Source organism: Centrocercus urophasianus, unplaced genomic scaffold, assembly GCF_019232065.1.
Source record: "Centrocercus urophasianus isolate 14NV4802_14NV808 unplaced genomic scaffold, USGS_Curo_1.0 seq_12, whole genome shotgun sequence".
Lineage (NCBI taxonomy): Eukaryota > Metazoa > Chordata > Aves > Galliformes > Phasianidae > Centrocercus > Centrocercus urophasianus.
The window spans coordinates 31,710,635-31,729,866 of record NW_024884364.1 but is presented as its reverse complement, the minus strand read 5'-3'; the positions used below and the strand labels follow the sequence as shown (position 1 = coordinate 31,729,866).

General features: G+C 39.8%; 1 protein-coding gene across 5 annotated transcripts in view; it reads right to left on the bottom strand.

The window, feature by feature from the left end:
* IGSF5 (immunoglobulin superfamily member 5) overlaps window positions 1-19,232 on the bottom strand; it is a 46,189-nt gene that overhangs the window by 9,290 nt on the left and 17,667 nt on the right. For 2 of the 5 annotated variants that reach the window (XM_042810338.1, XM_042810336.1), the window contains exons 3-9: window positions 14,214-14,534; window positions 12,880-13,188; window positions 8,176-8,304; window positions 7,154-7,178; window positions 4,543-4,655; window positions 1,914-1,990; window positions 1,030-1,155 (exon numbers count right to left, since the gene is read on the bottom strand). In XM_042810338.1, coding sequence (XP_042666272.1) covers window positions 1,084-1,155; window positions 1,914-1,990; window positions 4,543-4,655; window positions 7,154-7,178; window positions 8,176-8,304; window positions 12,880-13,188; window positions 14,214-14,534 — 1,046 coding nt within the window. In that variant the 3' untranslated portion in view covers window positions 1,030-1,083. Of the gene's footprint in view, window positions 1-998; window positions 1,156-1,913; window positions 1,991-4,542; window positions 4,656-7,153; window positions 7,179-8,175; window positions 8,305-12,879; window positions 13,189-14,213; window positions 14,535-19,232 lie in introns of those variants that run through there. The other 3 variants (XM_042810340.1, XM_042810341.1, XM_042810339.1) reach the window with 3 other exon arrangements.

The window sequence follows — 19,232 nt, the reverse complement described above, 5'->3', positions numbered from 1 at the left end:
CAGACTTATACCATGTACTGTCCAGGTACAAGTGGTTAAACAAAAACTGTATGCTAAGTCCCTGTGACGGATTTTGATGTTTCCCTAGCCACTGAGCTGCAAAGGACCTCCAAGACTATCTAATCTAGCATCTGACAATGGAGGCCTGTATCTATGTTTGTATTTCAGTTTTGTGTTTCAATTCTCAGCTGTTTTGTATGTGCTTTTCAGCTTTGCATTAATAACATTTTGTTTAACAAGTAATTAATGTCAAACATGATAGCTACCAGCCACAGACACATCATTATCATTCCTATTTTTACCGTTATTATTTTGATCATTGTTTTAATCATGGCTTGAGTACTTCCTAAATTTCATTGTGTGTTGCAAGAACTAAACATATTCTGCTATGATTTATAAACAGTGTCATCTCAAGACAGATTTCTGCATTGCACATGTTGAAACATATCTTCAAAAATAAATGAGTTATCACTGTGTTGAATCGTGAACTTGGTATCACATCACTGCTACATTCACAAGAGAACACTGGCAAAAAAATATCACAAAGATGTAAAATCTTTTACAAATCTAGAGCATAAATTGTGATTCGTGTTGTTGAGAGCCCAACACTATGCTTCACAATAGTGGCAGCTGAGAACTGAAGTGAAGGAAACACTAAACTCTCTTTTATTTATGCTTTTAGCAATGTGGAAAGGGGACTACACATGAGAGTGGATCAAATGTTAGTTCTTTGCTTCCCCTTCCAGCATTCACTGCTGAGATACCAAAGGCATCTAAAATGGTTGCAAAGCTCTTGACTGAAGAAACTTCTGCAGTATGGAAATGCAATTGGAAAATCAACCATGAAATTATCTAGAGAAAAAGCACTAGTGTTATCACAGAATTGTTTGGGTTCGAAGGGACCTCAAAGATCATCTAGTTCCAATATCCCTGCCACAGACAGGGAGGATTGCCAGCCACTAAATCAGGCTGCTCAGGGCCCATCTGTGAACATCTCTAAGGAATGGGCATCCACAACTTCTCTGGGCAGTCGGTTCCAGTGCCTCACTGCCCTCTCAGTAAAAAATCTGCACTGGATTTTGTTTACAAAGGAACATCAAGCCTCACATTCATCTGTGCCTCCATCTCATATCCACACTTCCTCAGGTCTGGCACCTGGGAAAAAAAAAAAACTGCAGGCATCTACTTTTGTGACAGCACATGTCTAACAACTGTGCAGCATCTTCATACATCCAGAAACAGAAAACATCTTCGCATTATAATGGGTTAACATACTGTATATGTAGAGGTTAATTCTGAAGAGCTGAGCCAGAGCTTTTCTGCCTGGCACATCTGAAAGATTTAATTAGTGGTATAAATGGGCTGTTGAGAGAGGAAGCGACTTTTTGATCTTGGGAATGATGAGAAGACAATTATCTTTTCCTGTGGCAAGTTCACCCTACTCAGGGTTACCCACTGTGCTGGGAGAAAGGCCTTGCTGGTGTTTGAGGAAGAAAAATATGAGAAGCAAAGCAAAGCAAAAAGCAGACATCTGAGAAGGAGCAGACTGCAACTCTAACTCTAGCATGGGAGGTGGGAAGAAAAACACGGCAGGGATCTGAACTGAAAAGATGGCAACTAAAGCTTTTAATTTTTTATTAGAAATTTCTTCCAAATATCAGGGGTGTCTGTTTCTTCCCGACCTCCCAATCCCCAGTAAATCTATCTAAATGCAAGACTAACACCAGAGGCATGTGTGGTTATAAGCAAGAGTCATGAATGTTTAAGGGATCATTCTACTTATCTAATTAAAATTTTAATTGACTTTTAAACATCTAGTTCCACCCCAAATCCATGTTTACGTACAGTACAATACCCACTGTGTGAAAAAAATAAAATATAAAAAAAAATCAAGATACCAGCATAACAATTACCTTTGGTGCAGAGCTGGTACGTAAATCTGGACGAGGGACAGTGAACTTTGTAGACATTGGAGGAAGAGAAACAACTGCTGTAATAAAAATATACAAGATTACTGTTATCAACATCCATCATGGTACAAACCACAAACAGCAGAATCAATTTGACTAGTTTTGATTTAATTTTCCTTTTATTTACTTATCTTGTAACTTCTGCATTTAACAATACCACATGCTCTTGAAATCTTTCCACTGTACTTATTTCTTCATAATGTATTTGTTAGAGAGACAAGGGTGTATGCCTGGATTATAGATTCTACATGGTAATTTTGTCATTAAATGTCTGATTAAATGTTTTGATAATTATGTGGTTCTAAATGCAAATGCTGGGTAAAGATTTGGTGGAGTTTTATTTTTGATTTTGAAAAGACTTTGTGCTTAAGGACTAGAATTTACAATGCCTCAGTCATCTACCAGTAGAATCATAATTCACTAGCATATTTTTACTAATGAAGTCAGCAATGTGACGAAAAGGACGGTAAAGGATGGTTGCTCAACCATGCTTTCTTATGGAAAATACGGAGTTTAAAAACTGGACTTTTTCCAACCTCTGTTCCTCTAGCTGTTGTTGTTCTACCCTGTCGCTGCTCTGCAATCACTGTGCAGTAACCATTTAAAAGAGGCCACACACTAATAAAATTTGTAAGAGCCATCGCTGTGAAACGTAACTCTAAGTCTGCTTTCTTAGGGACATGAATAAGATTATAAGAATAAGTTCATGTTCACGGTGACTGTGCATCTGCACCCATGTCAGTAACTCGGTAGCATTTGAACTTATTGGGTGGTCTCAAGACGTTTGTCATATTCAAGGGCTTTCATGTCAACAGGTGAGACTGGAAATCAGGCTTCATTGTCTCTCTTTTTCATGGAATTACTTGGGATGAAGGCTCCTTAGGAAAAGACTGGGAGGAAAGATGAACGTAAAGACCTCCATTCTCTATCACATGGAAAACCTGCAGGAGACAGCCTGTAAGGATACTCAAAAACTAATGGATACATTTTCTCTCATCCATGGCTGTATAATCCCCCAAAACTATGTGAACACTGAGAGCATATTGAGGATATTGGTATGCTATCCTGAAATATCATTACCAAAGGGAATATTTTTAACTACAATGTTACATAAATTGGTATTGCAATAATTTATTGAATGAATAAAAATATGGCCATTGTTCAGCTACATAGATAACAAAAAAGATATGGACAAAAAACCTTAAAAAACAAAAACAAAAACCCCAAACCTATAGATGAATTAAAACCTTCAAAGGATCAGCTTTACTTAGAAATGCAGCACAAGTCCTAGAAGTAACTGAAGAAAAAGAACATCAAAACTATGTCATGTCTGCTGTGTTCCCTGTGAATTTTTTTTTTGTTTCTCTCGTCTTTATTTTGTTTTTATTCTGTGTTTTGTTTTTCTTTCAAATGTGCAAAGTATTGTTTACATTGATTATTACATAATCACACAATTACAGAATCACAGGGGTTAGAAGGGACCTCTGGAGATCACCTAGTCCAACCCCACTGCTCAAGTAGGTTCCCTAGGTTAGTGTCCATGCAGGTACAGGATATCTCCAGAGCAGGAGACTCCACAACCTTTCTGGGCAGCCTTTTCCTGTGCTCTGTCACTCTCAAAGTAAACAAGTTTTTCCTCATGTTCGTGTGGAACTTTCTATGTTCCAGTTTGTACCTGTTGCCCCTTGTGTGGTTGGATGCCACTGAAAAGTGTCTGCCCCAATCAACTTGATTCCTGCACTTCAGATATTTATAAGCAATGATAAGATCCTCTCTCAGCCTTCTCTTCTCCAAACTGAACAGCCCAGCATCTCCTCATGCAGGAGACACTCCAGATCTCTCATCATCTCTGTCACTCTCCGCTAGACTCTCTAGGAAATCTCTCTCTCACTTGAACTGTGGAACCAGGAACCGGACACAGTACTCCAGATGTGGCCTCACCAGGGCAGAGTAGAGAGGGAGGATCACCACCCTCAACCTGCTGGCCATTTTTTAATGCACCCTAGAATTCAATTATCCTTCTTGGCCATTGCACACTGCTGCTCATGGCCAACCTGTTGCCCACTAGGACACTCAGGTTCTTCTCCTCATAGCTCATTCCCCCTGATCTGTTCCTGATGCAGGTGGTGTATGACTTCCCAGGTGCAGGTCCCTATCCTTGCTCATGTTGAAGTTCATCAGGTTCCACTCTGTCCAACTCTCCAGTCTGTCTTGGTCTTGCTGAATGGCAGTACAGCCTTCCAGCATGCCAACCACTCCTTCCTGCTTTGTATCATCAGCAAACTCGCTGAGGGTGAACTCAACCCCTTTGTCCACATCACTGCTGATGATATTGAACAAGACCAGACTTAGTACCAACCCCTGGGAAGCACTGCTAGTTACAGGCCTCCATTAGATTCTGTGCCTGTAATCACAACACTCTAGCTCTGCCACTCAGCTAGTTCTCAGTCCCCCTCAATGTCCACTCATGTGTCTCACAAACCCTTAACAAGGTGCTGTGAAATCTTATAATTTAATTGCATGACTTGTTGCCCAAAATGCCTTTGTTGAGAGGCATAAGCAATTCACTCACTTGGGATTCGTCCTGTGTAATGTGGTTCCTCTGGAATGTATCCCTGATTTTCACTACCGCTCCTTTGTCTGTTTCCCAAATGGTCATCTGTTTTCTTCTTAACTGAAATTTTCCTAGGGAAAAAACAAACAAACAGACAAACAAAAACATTGCTGGAACTTCATTATAAGAACTCTTGGGTAGAAGGCAGAGAAAATATTCTATGCTCTACTTCTGAAAACTGTATTTGCAAAATATAGCTGGGGCTTCCAGTTATTCAACTATTGCAAATCTCATCCTATGTAAATATTACAAGGTGAGTGGTCTCCTTTACAAGGAGAGTGGTTAGGCCCTGGAACGGGCTGCCCAGGGAGGTTGTGGATGCCCCGTCCTTGGATGTGTTTAAGGCCAGGTTGGACGGGGTCCTGGGCAACCTGATCTGAATGTGTGTGTTTGGTGGCCCTGCTAGGCAGGGGGGTTGGAACTACATGATCCTTGAGGTCCCTTCCAACCCTGGTGATTCTGTGATTACCTGTGAAGTTCTGTTTAAAGCAAGAACAAAAATAAGCTGAGTGATCTTCACAGGCAGTGGAGACTCTTTTACACCACAGGAAATCAATTTTGATCTCTAATCTGGAATTACAGAGTAGTCAGTGGCACAATAAGGGAATACCAGCTGGGTCACCTATAGCAACTGACCATTTTTTGATTGAACTATTGCAAAAAGAAAGCATGTTAGTTCACATCAATGCAGTTAGTTCCCGAGTGATTCATCTGTACACTACAAAGCTAATTTACTGTGTGCATGCACACAGTCACAGCGAAGATGATAGATCTTCCTTTGTTAAAGTTACACAGCTGTGAACTTGCAGAATGATGATCTACATGGCAATGTGGTGAGGAAGAAGAGAATTTCTACTCAAAGCTTATAGGTCTATCTTTGTTTTTGGCATGACAGGCATAAATTGGTAATGGGACTATAGTAATCCAGGGATTTGTGTAGAAAAGGGGAAATACTCTCAACAGTATTTGTGGAAACTGCTCCCTCTAGTTTTTTATGTTCAATTAGGATAAATAACTTAGATCCGTAGAGCTTCAGATGAATGTTATTGAGGTACACCTGATGAGCCAGCTACGACTACATGGTTTTTTTCACGGGATAAACCTGTTAAGTGCCTCTAAGAAGCTTGCCATGGTTGCTAGGGAGGAGCAATTGTTTAGTAATACCACTTTCATATGTTACATGATATTCTTCATCTGATCTCTTATCTGATCTCTTTGTCTCAACAGATTGTGCTGTAGCCAAGTGAAAGGAATTACAGATGTGTGGGAGATACTGAAAGGCAAACAGCCAAGTTAAAAATAAACACTGGGGGAAGTGAAACAGCACATCTCTGCTCTGACTCCTTTGTTAATACCCCAACATAGCTGCCAACATCTGGACAACTGTCGTTCTTTTTACTGCACATAGGCTCCCCTCTAAGAAAAAAAAAAAAAATTTGAAAGAGATTCTAAGAGGTCTGTATGAATTCAGTGGCACTGCTCGCACATACCAAAATTTTGCAGAACTGTCAGCACTGACTTTTCCTAAAGAAGCTGATGAGCCTGGATTCATCCCAGTGCTTAAGCATTTAACTAAGCTTTTGCTTAACTTTCAGACTGTAGGCAACTTTTAGGGAGCTGGAATGACAATCCATGCTTAAAGTTAATTGCAAAACTGGAGTTTTAGTATACTAAGATTATTTCATGAAGATTATTTCACGAAGTGAAACTCCAGTTTTGCAATTAACTTGCACCAGATCAGATGCAAAGAAATAAGGAAAATTGAACACTAAACCTCATTCTGGATCTGCTCAGGAAGGCAGCATGCAGACCCTCTGAGGGCACTGCCAGCAAGGTGGGGTTCTGGGAAGGACATTCACATGGCTGTACCATCCCCACACTAAGCAGAAACCTCTCTGAATATATAATCAATTTTGTTGCAGCAGTGCTGATCCCTGCAAAGGGCTTTTGGCAGAATCAAGTCAGAATCCAAGCAAAAATGTTTTCTAGTGCTTTATTCATACCAGAACTGTTATGCAGGTTGTGCTTCCTTTAGACCTCCTGTTCCCTACTGATGTAGTCCTGCACTATTTATATAGATAGACTTGGTAAAAATGATTAATTCAGTATCATAAACAAAGAAATCTCAAGGAAGTTTACCAGTACGGCATAATCAGCATCATTTCCTCAAGAGAGAAAACAGTGCTGTTTTTTGCTTTTAATTTCTCCATCTCTTCAAAAAAGTAAATAAATAAATAAATAAATAAAGCCGACAGACCTTCACAAAAGATCAAGTGCTGATACTCAGATATTTGTTTTTTTTTAGTTTTTTCTTTATTTCACTTTATAGTTTGGCGCTAAGAAACCTCGACAGAGCCACAATTCGCTCCCCGCGGAGCCACGGGCTCGCAGTGACCTCCTGTGGAAGCGCTTGCAAACACCCAGCACCCGGAGGTTTCTCCTGTAAGTGAGAGTTTGATTTACACCCTCCCTCTGCAGTGGGGCACGGAAACATCCCTCTGACCGCCCTGCAGCGGCCTGAAAGAGCCCAGTTAAAAGGAAAAAAATTATCCCGACGTGTTCATCTTACCTCACTTCATTTTCATATGTGGATCCTGAGGGGGGTAAAAAAAAAAACATTAACATGCTGGGAAATAAAGTATGACCTGTAGAGAGCTGCCCTTAGGAGAATCTCTTCTCCTTATGTGCAGAACTGCAATATCCCTGCAGAGTGGCTCACACCATAAGAAAACTAGGAACTGCCAATATGCTTCAGCAAATAACCTCATTGCAGGAACTACACACCACTGAAGGTTAATATACTCCTGAAATGCCCTTTTGGGTAATGTGAAGGTTAACGTGTGTCACTGATGATACAGGTCACTCCAAAAGTAATGCCTCCTAGTTATTTCTGTGGAAACTACAATAGATACAGAGTGTCAAGAGCATGCAAACACTCTTTGATAGAGCAAATTCTCAGCTACAAAACACTATTTGTCAACATAGCAACCACCATTAGCTCTGCTTTTGCCAGCAATGAACAAGAGTCTGCATGCATGCTTGTAAACATCTGCATCAGCAGTGGGGAGGCACTGCCACTGAAATGCACCCCCCACTGCCTCACTGTGCTCACAGCCACTGTTTGGTCTCCATTAACGTTCAACAAGTATTGAGGAATGTCAGTAGGTGTCATTTTTTCCACACAGATAAACTCAGTGACACACCTTTGCTTCACACACATTTCTGTGTCAGATGCCATTGTGTCAGACTGCCCCTCTGCTGCTATCACCAGCAACAAAATCGAATGGAATACTGATAGGAACACTCAACCACTACTGCCATCCCACCAACATCAACCTCTGATGTTGTGGGCCAACATAATAAAACAGGAGGCATTGCTTTTGGAGCAGCCCTCATAGTTTGGAACAAGTTATAGGAGAAACAAGGGGAAGGTAAGGATCATCTTAACCAGGTCATGGTTAAGAGCATGATCACCCTGCTCACCCATCTGCTTACACATCTCTGCACTCCATAAGTAGTTTATATCTCGTTTGTTTTGTTTTTTGTTTTTCTGTTTTTTAATGTATAGGCCAATTATGAAGTTCCACTTACCTTTCTTTAGGCAGCAACAGCGCACGACAACCCAAATAAGAATTATCAGAAGAATAAAACCAACAATTGAAAACACGACTGCTAGTGCAATAACCCACGTGCTTGTGCTGTCTTCACTGTAATTGCCGTCTGTTAAATTAAATGGATAAATTGTATTATCAGAGACTCAAAACATTGTTTTCATAATATTGACTTTTTCTGCGAGAAACTATTAACTGCTTATTGATTAGAATCATAAGCTCATAGAATCATTAAGGTTGGAAAGACCTCTAAGAATCACCCAGTCCAACCATCAGCCCACCCCACCTTGCCTACTGCCCACATTCCTCAGTGCCACATCCACTTGGCTCTTGAACACTTCCAGGGAGATGGTGACTCCACCACCTCCCTGGGCAGCCTGTGCCTCACCAAGGTACTATCTAGCAAGGAAGCCGTGTTATCCAAACCATGATCTCTGTATTTATGGGTTGTCTCCAAGAATTTAGAATGGTTCCAAAAGAAAATTCTTTATCACATTTGTAACTTTTCCAACAGCTATTCCTCTTTCTGAAATATACACATCTCTAATATTCCAAACAAAACTTTATTCTGTAGTTATGTTGAGTCCCCCATCATCCTTTGGAGATATTTGGGGTTAGGAGAAGGTATAAATATTCAATTCTGACAGGTATTAAACACCTTACCTAGCTGCACTTGTCAGTGTAGAGAAACGAGCTATTTTAGGCTACAACACATCTGGCCAAATGTGTATGTATCCCTCCGGATGAAATGATCTGTTCTGAAGAAGCTTCCATTTCTCACCACTGACCACAGTGACAGTTTTAGGTTTCTAGCACTGATGGAAATCTCCAGCCTGTAGATGAGATTTTACAATAAATCCCATCTTGGGATTTCTCCCACTAATTTCAGCAGGTGTTTAAATTTTCAACATACTTTGTAGCTCATCATTTATCCACTTAAAGTGCACTGAACACTAAAAAAGGTAAAGAGAAGCACAATTCAGAACACTGAAGCTACCAAACCATCTTTACTACTGGCATTTTCATAACAATAAATTATTCCTTTTTTTTCATTTTTTTCTTTCCTTTTTCTCTCTCTCTCTCTTATTTTTTTTACTGTAATGCACAGTGATAGATGGGGTGATATCAGGATAATTCAATGTCTTAGGAAATGCATTCACAGCAACCAGTTCTACCAACAAAACTCCTACATCACAATATGTTAAGAATACCTCGCATTCCTCACACAGCTGGATGCACAAGGAAGCTGTCAGGTCTGATTGTCACATCACTGTACCATTTGGTTTTGACCAAACATGCTAGAAGCACCCCTAATTTGTGTACCCTTTGAAAAGCAGCCACCAAATTGCTTTGACAGTTGTTTAGAAACAAGCTTTTGATCCAAATGACACATGAGAAACATATCCAAACTTGACAGTGCCCCAACAGATGGGGTTTACGATTGTCACTCCTCATTAGAAGTCCCAGTTAATAATCATATGGCCGTATGTAACTGACGGCATCTGGGAAAGATACCACAGCAATGCAGACTGCAGGCAACTACACAGTGTAATAGAGTTTCCCCAGATGCGTGACCCAAAGTACGTGCTGCTTTACTTATGGCAAGAATAAAGAAGCAAATGAATTCTATCTACAAATTTGCCTGGAGCACCTGGGTTGTTTTTTGTTTGTTTGTTTGTTTGTTTTTCTTCAGATTGCAGAGACAAAGGACCAGAGTCTCCTACAAAGCTTGGGCCTTTGTTAGTCTGAATTCTCCAAATTTTGGGCCATTTTGATTAGGATCGTAGAAGTCTGGAACAAATAGCTTGATGCACGATCAGCATGTTTTGAAATTCATCTGACAATTAGAGAAAACAAACATTGAGCAACCTGCAGACTAGTAGTTAAATCTGCAGACTGTAATCAATTGTGAATACAATTGGTGAGGAACTTGTTCACAATATTTCTGTCCAGAAATACTGCAAAAATGTATGTATTGTGCTCTGTTTTGTTTCATAAAGCAAGCCACAGGGATTTCACTATGACTAAAATATGAAAGACATAACTACTTAGCTATAGAGGCAAGAAACTGGAACTGAGACCAGCAGATATGAACACAAGGGCTGCCAGTTCAGTATGAAAGTAGGAGTAAATCCACATCAAATTACATTAGGTGTACAGTGTGAAGAAAGCCACTTCCTCATTCCACAGTGCCCCATCCAAACTGGTCGCAAGCATCTCCAAGGATGGGACACCACAGCTTCTTTGGGCAGCTGTGCCAACACCTCGCCACCCTCTGAGGAAAGAATTTCTTCCTAACATCTAAGCTTAAATCTCCCCCCCTTGTCATTTAAAGCCATTCTGCCTTGTCCTATTGCTGTTAGTCAGTCCCCCTCTTACTTACAAGCTCCCTTCAAGTACTCTTCTTAAAGCAGCCTTGTGTAAAGTACTTTAAGAAAAGGAATTTTCTCTGGCACATGCTGATGCCAAAGGAGAAACTAGAGACTGAACAAAGCTGGACATCACTTGTTGAACACTAAGGAATTTTCTGGCTAAGAAAAAACAAAGGAAGATCAGGCATCTGGCATATCCTCACTCTCCATTACTGCAGTCCAAAGACTGCATGGAGTCAACACTGATGCCACAAAGAACTTGGGACCAGCTAAGGGACTTTGCCAAGAGCTTCATTTTCAAGAACAGCTTTGTGAATACATCTGTTGCAATAACTTCATAGAAATTCCCAAATCTGGAACTCAGCCAAATTTTGCTGGGAGTGAGGTACCTATCAGGATGAGTAACTGATGGTGTCAATTTGTTACCCATACGAAGAGTTTTGAGATGAGGAGTGATCTAGACATGTAGGAAGAACACTGGTGAGGTGATGGCTGGCTGAAGGGGGCTCAGAGGGCTTTGGGATGCCATTTTCATGAATAAACAAGTACTGCTCATCAAGAACTTGGAGGAATTAGATTCCTCAAGCTTTTAAGTGAAGGCTGAATTGTATAATACAAGAGCTTCAAGCACCTTAAGTCTTCTTATTCCTGACAATGTCTTATTCCTGACAAATAGCCAAGGTTGAGTCTGTTCATGAAAAACCAAACAAGGTTTGAAATTTCATGTGCGATGTGCATTACATATTGTCCTCTGTCATAAATGTCAGGTCTATTTCATTCTAATAATCTGTAGACTTCATATGCTCAAATGCTGACAGATGTTGAGTGCCTGATGCTGCAAAATAATTTTTCCAAAAAGCAATGAAAGATGGCCCTATACAATCACTAATTATACACTAATTGTGCTTCATGACATCTGTTTTTCTCGTCTTCTGATTTACAATGAGTAGCTATGGAAACCGATGGTGTACACCTCAGTACTTCACAAACGAGTAGGCAAAGGAATTTATTGATTTCCTCAGGGTAGTTCTATTTTGCTTAGTCATTAGGAACAATCTGACTACAAAATAATCACATTAATAATGTTGAAATGAACTTTTTCAATTGCATTACAGAGCAAGTAATGATTCATACATTAAAGGCAAAATTACTCAACCTTTTCAGTTGTTTATATGTAAAAACTTCTATATTATACCCTTCATCAAAACTCTACGAGAATGTTTTGGGTATGGTATATTCACCTAGAATAATCAGTTCATCAAGAGAAGCTGTCAATGTGATCATAGAAGTTCATAGTGCTCACCACATCATGAAGAGAAACACAGATTTAAGGCCCTACTCTACACACAGAAGGCAGATGGGGTTACATAGACTCACTGTGAAGAAGAAAATACTCCAAATAACCCATGCATTTCCCATGGACTAAGACTAATAAAAGGGACGTCACTGTGTGGTGGATTGTGTCACTATCTCAGCAGTGTAGCTATATCAAATAACCCTGGCTACCTGCCATGCTATTAGCTCCTCATACTCAGCTTGTCTTGTGCTCCCAAGGACGATCTGTGATTGTCTCCCCATCTACATTAAACTATGGCTAAATCATAAAGAAATGCTGTGTCTTAGTTTTTCTTGCTGTGTTATGGAAAAGCATTTTACATAGGATTCCTCAAAATCATGAAGTTAGACCTTCAATGGGAATTTAACACTAACTTTGTTTCACATTGTCAGGGCAAATCAGACAAAACTTTTTTTATGAACGTCTTAATATTATGAGCATGTAAAATTCTGGAATACATTTTCAAGGGTCATCAATGAGGTCAAAGATGAACAGCATTACCAAAAAAATGCTGACAACATTAGCAACAATATTTAGGGTTATCAAATGTTTGCTAGTAGTTCTTGAAAGACTTGCTCAACACTCATGCTTAGTTTAATATGCAACCTTGAATTTCCCTAAAGAAAAGTCAACTAAAAGCAATTGATGCACTGTTCCAAGAGTTTTACATATGTTGCTGTAGTGGAATTTTCATGTTCCTCTACAACATGAAAGAGACCATAATAGGAGGAGGGTTACAGGCCCAATGACTCTTTGATCTAAGTGGACTTTGTGGTTCATTAGACTTGTACCAGTTCTTTCACAAAAGTGAAGCTTCCTGTACTTACATATCAGATTTAACTATCAAGTCCTAATTCTATCACCTTTGCATATCTAACAGTATTTTAGTTACAAATGAAAGCCTTTTCAAAGCAATACAAAATGTAAAGCACAGTTCTGAGAAAATAGAACAAAGTACAAAAAAGCATTCACTTACCTAGAGTAGAGTTGCCAACAATAACAGCTATGGTTGCGTTCTGAGGGCTTGGGAGTGCTTCTATATCAGCTAAACATGTCAAAATCTCAGTATTCACTGGAGTCAAAGTCAGGACGCTCAGGGCGTTGTGGAGGCTGTTAGATCCTTGACTTTGCTGGGTAACATACCTCGACTTATCAACAAGAGAGTCATTTGTCATCCAGGTAATTTCTGGAGCTGGAGCCCATCCTATGGCTTCACAAACAACTTCAACTGTTGTGTTCTCTTTAACTATTAAGGTGCTGTTTTTCATGAGTAAAGATCCATTAACTGCAGGAGGGAAAAGAAGTTTTGTTCTTTCACAATATTTAGCCACATTGCCTTCTATCCAGTAGTTTTAAATCTTATTTTGTCAACCCAAATTAGCTATACGTTGAGACGTGAATTTTAAAACAGATGATTAACACTGACATAAGATGTTCATTATATAAAGAACCAGATGTTGCATCTAAATTGGCACATTGTTCAGTATGCTTAAAGCACTGCTCTTAACTTTCAATACCTTTTGATTAAAAAACAGGAAATTACACTTTTTAGGCATTATTTTTCTAGCTGAAGGACAACACAATCAAATAAGAGAGTTTCTCCATAATCTTTAAGTATGGCTTTGGAAACCTTACCAAGAAACGTTTACAGGTGAGATATTCCCATCACATGAAGCAACTCTGAAATGGACAGTGTCTGATCATTAGATACTGCTTTATTGGCTGCATTCTGTAACTACTGATGCTTTGAAGAGAACAAAAAAATCTCATACTCAGGGACTTGATAATGCAGGAGCATTTTCTTCTTTGGAAATGGTAGTTTGTGACAGCCATCACTTTAAAAGTATCACCTTGTGTCTCAAAGACTTTACTTCTGCACATCATTAAATCAAACTCAAAAAGTGGGCTACAGATTGATTCCTAAATCAGACAGCAGGAGAGAAATCTGTCCTAAAGATAGCAGAAGGCTCAGGTACAAAGAAAGAGAGGAGTAAAGGTAATCCATAATGTTTCTAGGCAAAAGATCCATTTTGACTGACTGCCAGTGGGCCTGGTACAGACTTCTGGCACTTAATGTAGTCCAATGAAGAATAAGAGATATAACAGGAAAAACAAGGGCAGTTCAAGCCTTTTTGATGGCACTTTGTGACTGAAACCTACTTTGACTAAAATTAACACAAGGTCCTCCGTGGAGACAAATTATAGTAAATGAGAGCACATACTCCTTCACAGGGTAATTTGCACAATCAATCAGAGGATTTCTTTAAACGTGAGATAATAAAATAGCTTTCTACTGGTGGCTATACACACCTTGTACAGAAAGAAAGGCAAAGCTGCTACCATCAAGCTTCTGGATGCTGCACTCAATTTTTCCAGAGTCATTTAGCTGGGTGTTGTGGATGATCAGCTCTGAGGTGAAACTTTGACTGTTGTTATAGCTATGAGAGGTGAAGCGATCTGATGTTTCAATAGGTCCATGAGAACTTATGACAGTGAGGACAGGATTTGCATTCAACAACCAAATGAGAATTGCCCATCCACTTGCCACTGTGCAATTAAACCGGGCTTCTGAACCAGCAAGGACTGTAGCATTAGTAGGGCCATCCAGAATAGAATAACAAAAGCTAAGACCTGGAAGGAAAAAGAAAACAACCTGTAAATATGAAAGTATTTCACAGTGAGAGTGGTGAGGCACTGGAACAGGTTGTCCAGAGTTGTGGTGGAAGTCTCATTCCTGGAAATATTCAAGATCAGGCTAGTCTATGCTCTGAGAAACCTGATCTAGCTATGGATATCCTGTTCATTACAGGGGAGTTGGACTAGCTGGTCTTTAAAGGCCCCTTCCAACTCTAAGGATTCTATGATTTTATGATTATCACCAATAAAGACATATGACTTGAAGTCAGCATTTGAAAGCTGAAAAACCACAGTCCTGGCTTACAAGGAGCACTAGGGTATTAAACATTTTTGGGAAAAGCTGGTGACAATTCTGAGCTGGCATTTCCCTCCTCTCTGACAGTACCTGATGCTTTCAGAAGTATTCTTACCTTGTTTTCTATAGTGTCTAGCAGTAGTAGACAACTTTTCCTTTGCAGAAGGAAAAGTTCCACTTTTAGATAGGAAAATACATGACATATCTAGATTTTAAATGAATAAAGGAGTGTGTATCTAGTTTTCTTTCCATAACTGAGATTGCCACTGATTTTTTGCATCTTTCCATATACCTTCCCCTATTCATCTACCTCTTTCCTTATTCCTCTTGCAAGCACCCCATACATTACCCACCATTTCAGGTTTTCTACTAACTAGAACTGCTTGACTTCATGAGTTTTTCTCCTTAGAAGTACCATGAAGCTTAGCTACTATTCTACAGAACCAAAAGCTCACTTCTAATTGTGGCATTTTGTTTTCTTGTCTTTGTCTACAGGCTGAGGATCTCATATTGCCCTCAGAGGAATCTGCCTGCAGCTGTTGCCCAGGCAGGTGGTAGATCTCCTGTGCAAGAGAAGGCAGAAGCACTTGCTTCTCCTAAGTAGAAAGTGAAGGACAAAGATAGAGAGCCTCTTTTCAATGCAGCAGATGTGACTTTCATCCCAGAAATATTCAGTGGAAACAGACAAATCTTAAAATATTAATCAGGGGGAGAATATTGTATTTCCTGAGGGACAAATCTTCAAACATTAAGATACCCAGGAAATAATCTGGGTTGTTCTTAGGGAACAGGACTCAGTAGAATACTTCTGTGTAAAACTGGGAACCTGCTTCTCTGGGTCTTTGTTCTTGTGTGAATCCCTATGGGTTTTGGCGAGGTTCTGTTGTGATAGGTGGACAGTTGGACTGGATGATCTGTAGGTCTTTTCCAACTGTGATGATTCTATGATTCTCCAGAACATGCTATGTTCATGTGCAGTAGAAAAAAGGCCACTACCCATGGCTTTCAAGGAGTAGATGACAAAATAGTCATCCAGTAATTCAGGTTGAAAGGGACCTCTGACTTCAGTCCAACCTCTGTCTCAAAGCAGGGTCATCTCAAGGTTAGAATATGTTGCTCACAGCTTTATCCAGTCAGGTCTGGAGAAAAACCTCTAAAGATGACAGAGACCACACAGTTTTTCCAAGCAAACTGCTCCACTGCATGCAGGCTACTCTAAGTTCCCCCACAGCTCTCTCTTCCCCAAGCTAAACAGGCCTTGCTCTGTAAGCTGCTTCTCAAAGGGCAAGTGCTCCATCCAGCCCATGACCACTTTAATGGCCTCCTACTGAACTCACTCAGGTTTAATTAATGTCTTTCTTGTAGAGCAGAACCCAAAATGTATACTGTCATTAGTTTTACTAAGGCACTGTCACTGCTTTAATAAGTTATTGACACCCACAGCCATGCTGTTTGCAGGTAAAGGGAAGCGGGGAAGGAAGACTCACATTGCGGGCTCCACTATCACTAGGCATCACTTTTAAGGACTGAGATTCTACAAGCTTTCTGCAGTCCAGCCAGTGAGACATTCCTCAGTGCCAAGTTTTATCACTTTCTGCCAAATATTCATCCTGAGAAAGCAGCAGTACTGCCAGCGTTATCCTAATGATTCAAGCTGTAGCTCTGCATAATTACAGCATTTAGATGCTATGGTCCATAGCAGTGTAATTAAAACTCCATGTCTGCAAATTCAGCCTGAGTATAAGTGTACAATTATTTTCCGGGAGACAGAAAATATGAAATGACTGCCACTCCAGTGCTAACTGTATTCAGGAAAATGATGTAATTTTTACAGGTTTTGTTCAACTCAGGTTTGGTTCATTTTATGTAGTTTAATTATTAATGGATTCATTTACAAATTACTGAAAAATTCATTTTTCATTTGGTCATTAGCTGGCATGAGAAAGGAAGTATGTGCTGTATTGTTTCACATGAAAGGGAGGTTTAGTACTTGCATAAACCTTACAGGAGCCCTATCTCAGTTACAACTTCACAAGCAGAACCTCTGAGCAGGCTCTCCTGGCACATGGCCTGTAATCCCATTGTCCCTACATCAACACCATTTTTTAATTCCCAGCTCCCACTTAATCCCAGGTAGTTTATATCCACACAGTTTTGTGCCAAGAATTGTTCTTTAATATAAATAGCTCCTCTCTTTCTTCAAACACACGCAGTGGGTGGACAGAGTACTTTCAGCCTTTGTTTTGCAGGTTTTTAACAACCTAGCTGGATCTTTGTGTGCTTGGCACTGAGTTCTCTCGTGTTTATAAAAAAAACTTCACAGATATTTTCCACCTTCCTTATGTTACCTCTACCATTTTTCAGAGCATATCTGTGTATGAGCAAGAAAACATTAAATAAAAAGGGTCACTTCTACTGATAGCTAATAAAGCCAGATAAGATATGATAAAGCATATTTTTGTTCAACTTAGTAGAACAATTTTTTCAGTAACATTTCCTCAAAGTTTCAGTCTTGTAAAGGTGAACTGAAATGTTTTAAACAAGAAACACCTTGAAGACCGACTCAGCAATCCAATCTAAAGGCATGCCTTAATACATTGCTTTATAAATCATAGACTGGCCTGGGTTGAAAAAGACCTCAAAGATCATCTAGTTTCAACCCCCCTACTGTGTGTAGGGTCGCCAACCATCAGATCAGGCTGCCCAGAGCCACATCCAGCCTGGCCTTGAATGCCTCTCAGGGATGGGGCATCCACAACTTGTTCCAGTGCGTCACCACCCTCAGAGGGAAAAACTTCCTCCTAATATCTAACCTCCCATCTCAGTTTAAAACCATTCCCCCTTGTCTTATCACTATCCACCCATATAACATTTAACACAATAAAGTGACTAAAAGCTCTCGTCTCTCCTCTCTTTGTCACTTTCTGAATGTAAGAGATTGTCCATGTGTCTGTGGATGGTATTATTTACAGAGCTACAAGATTTCTAATGAACACATACTGATGAAGTGCATTCCAGTGAGACCATTTGCCATATAGTATGTTCCTTTTCCCTGGTACTCAGCGTCCAAGTGCTGTGATTCCTGTTCAAACAGATATTGCTGACCTTGAGACGCTGTCCTGAGCCCAAACACGTTTGAATTATTTTTTTCCCCTCATATTGTAACCAGCCTTGACAATACTAGTCCTTTTACAGCTATAGTCTATAACACATGGATGTGTTGAGATTTCTGATTTTCACTGTGTGTGCATTTTTCCTAGTTGGCTTAGGCAGACAAAAACTTCTACCATGATGATGGACTCAGTTGACCGCAAGCTTCCTCAGAGTTAACACTAAAATTCATTTAGTTGCTCATGAAGGACTGCAGTACTTATTCATACTGTTCCTCTTAATGCTAACTCTCATCTGTGCATTTGTGTTTTATTTCTTAGCCTGTGCAAACACTTCTCACTCTTAAGGAGCATAGTGGTTTGCCGCAGCTCTGAATAAATGATGTGACTTCCAGTACACTGATATGAGATCACATCTGTGAGTATCACTACAGGCTTGAAATCTATTGCCAAACATGAAAAATTGGTGATCATTTGCTCTAACAGTACAGGGTTAATATTGTTTTCATCTCATCAGGAGAATATAGTAGGTATGTGTTATCCTTTGATTTATCTAACATAATCGTGTTTTATTTGTCCACAGATATGGTGGAATCTACATCTTCCTCCACCAGCCAGGATCTGCTGTGTAATAGATGCTCTTTTACTGATTTTTGAGATCTAGAAAAGAGGCCCAGAAGACTTGGATGGGGATTTTATGGTTGGCAGGAGAATCAAGGAATGGGAAATTGCTTGACCTTGCCTCCATTTAGACCTAAGGAGTTTTATAAGCCTTCTATCAGTTGCCAAAATATTTTTGATGATTATAAACTCACCTCTTTATCTTTTTGCCTATTTCTTTTTTAATCTTGCAGTAGCACACAGGGTCCCAAATCAACAATTGGTTCCACTGTTCAACCCACATACAAACACTGATAAAGTCACTTCTGTAAGGTCAAAGAGGACGTTCACAACAGAAACGGGAACAAAACTGAATTACCAGTGCTTTCAGCTGGTGTTCTTCATTCTTTTACTGGGCTTTGTTTCTTACACTAGTAAGAAAAAAACTGCTGGTTTCATTTACATAGCGCTTAAAAAATAACTTGCAGATGGTTGCTTTCAGCCAAATTAAAGCTTCAGGCGGGACTGCCATCACACTTTACAGGAAATATGTGTTCAGTGCTTAACAGCTGCTTTAACTTCTGCTTCCTCATATACAACCAGTAAGAAATCCCACACAGACAAACGGCCTCACCGATGACTTCCCTCACCGAGGGAAGTGTCAGACTGCCTTCATGATGCTGCATT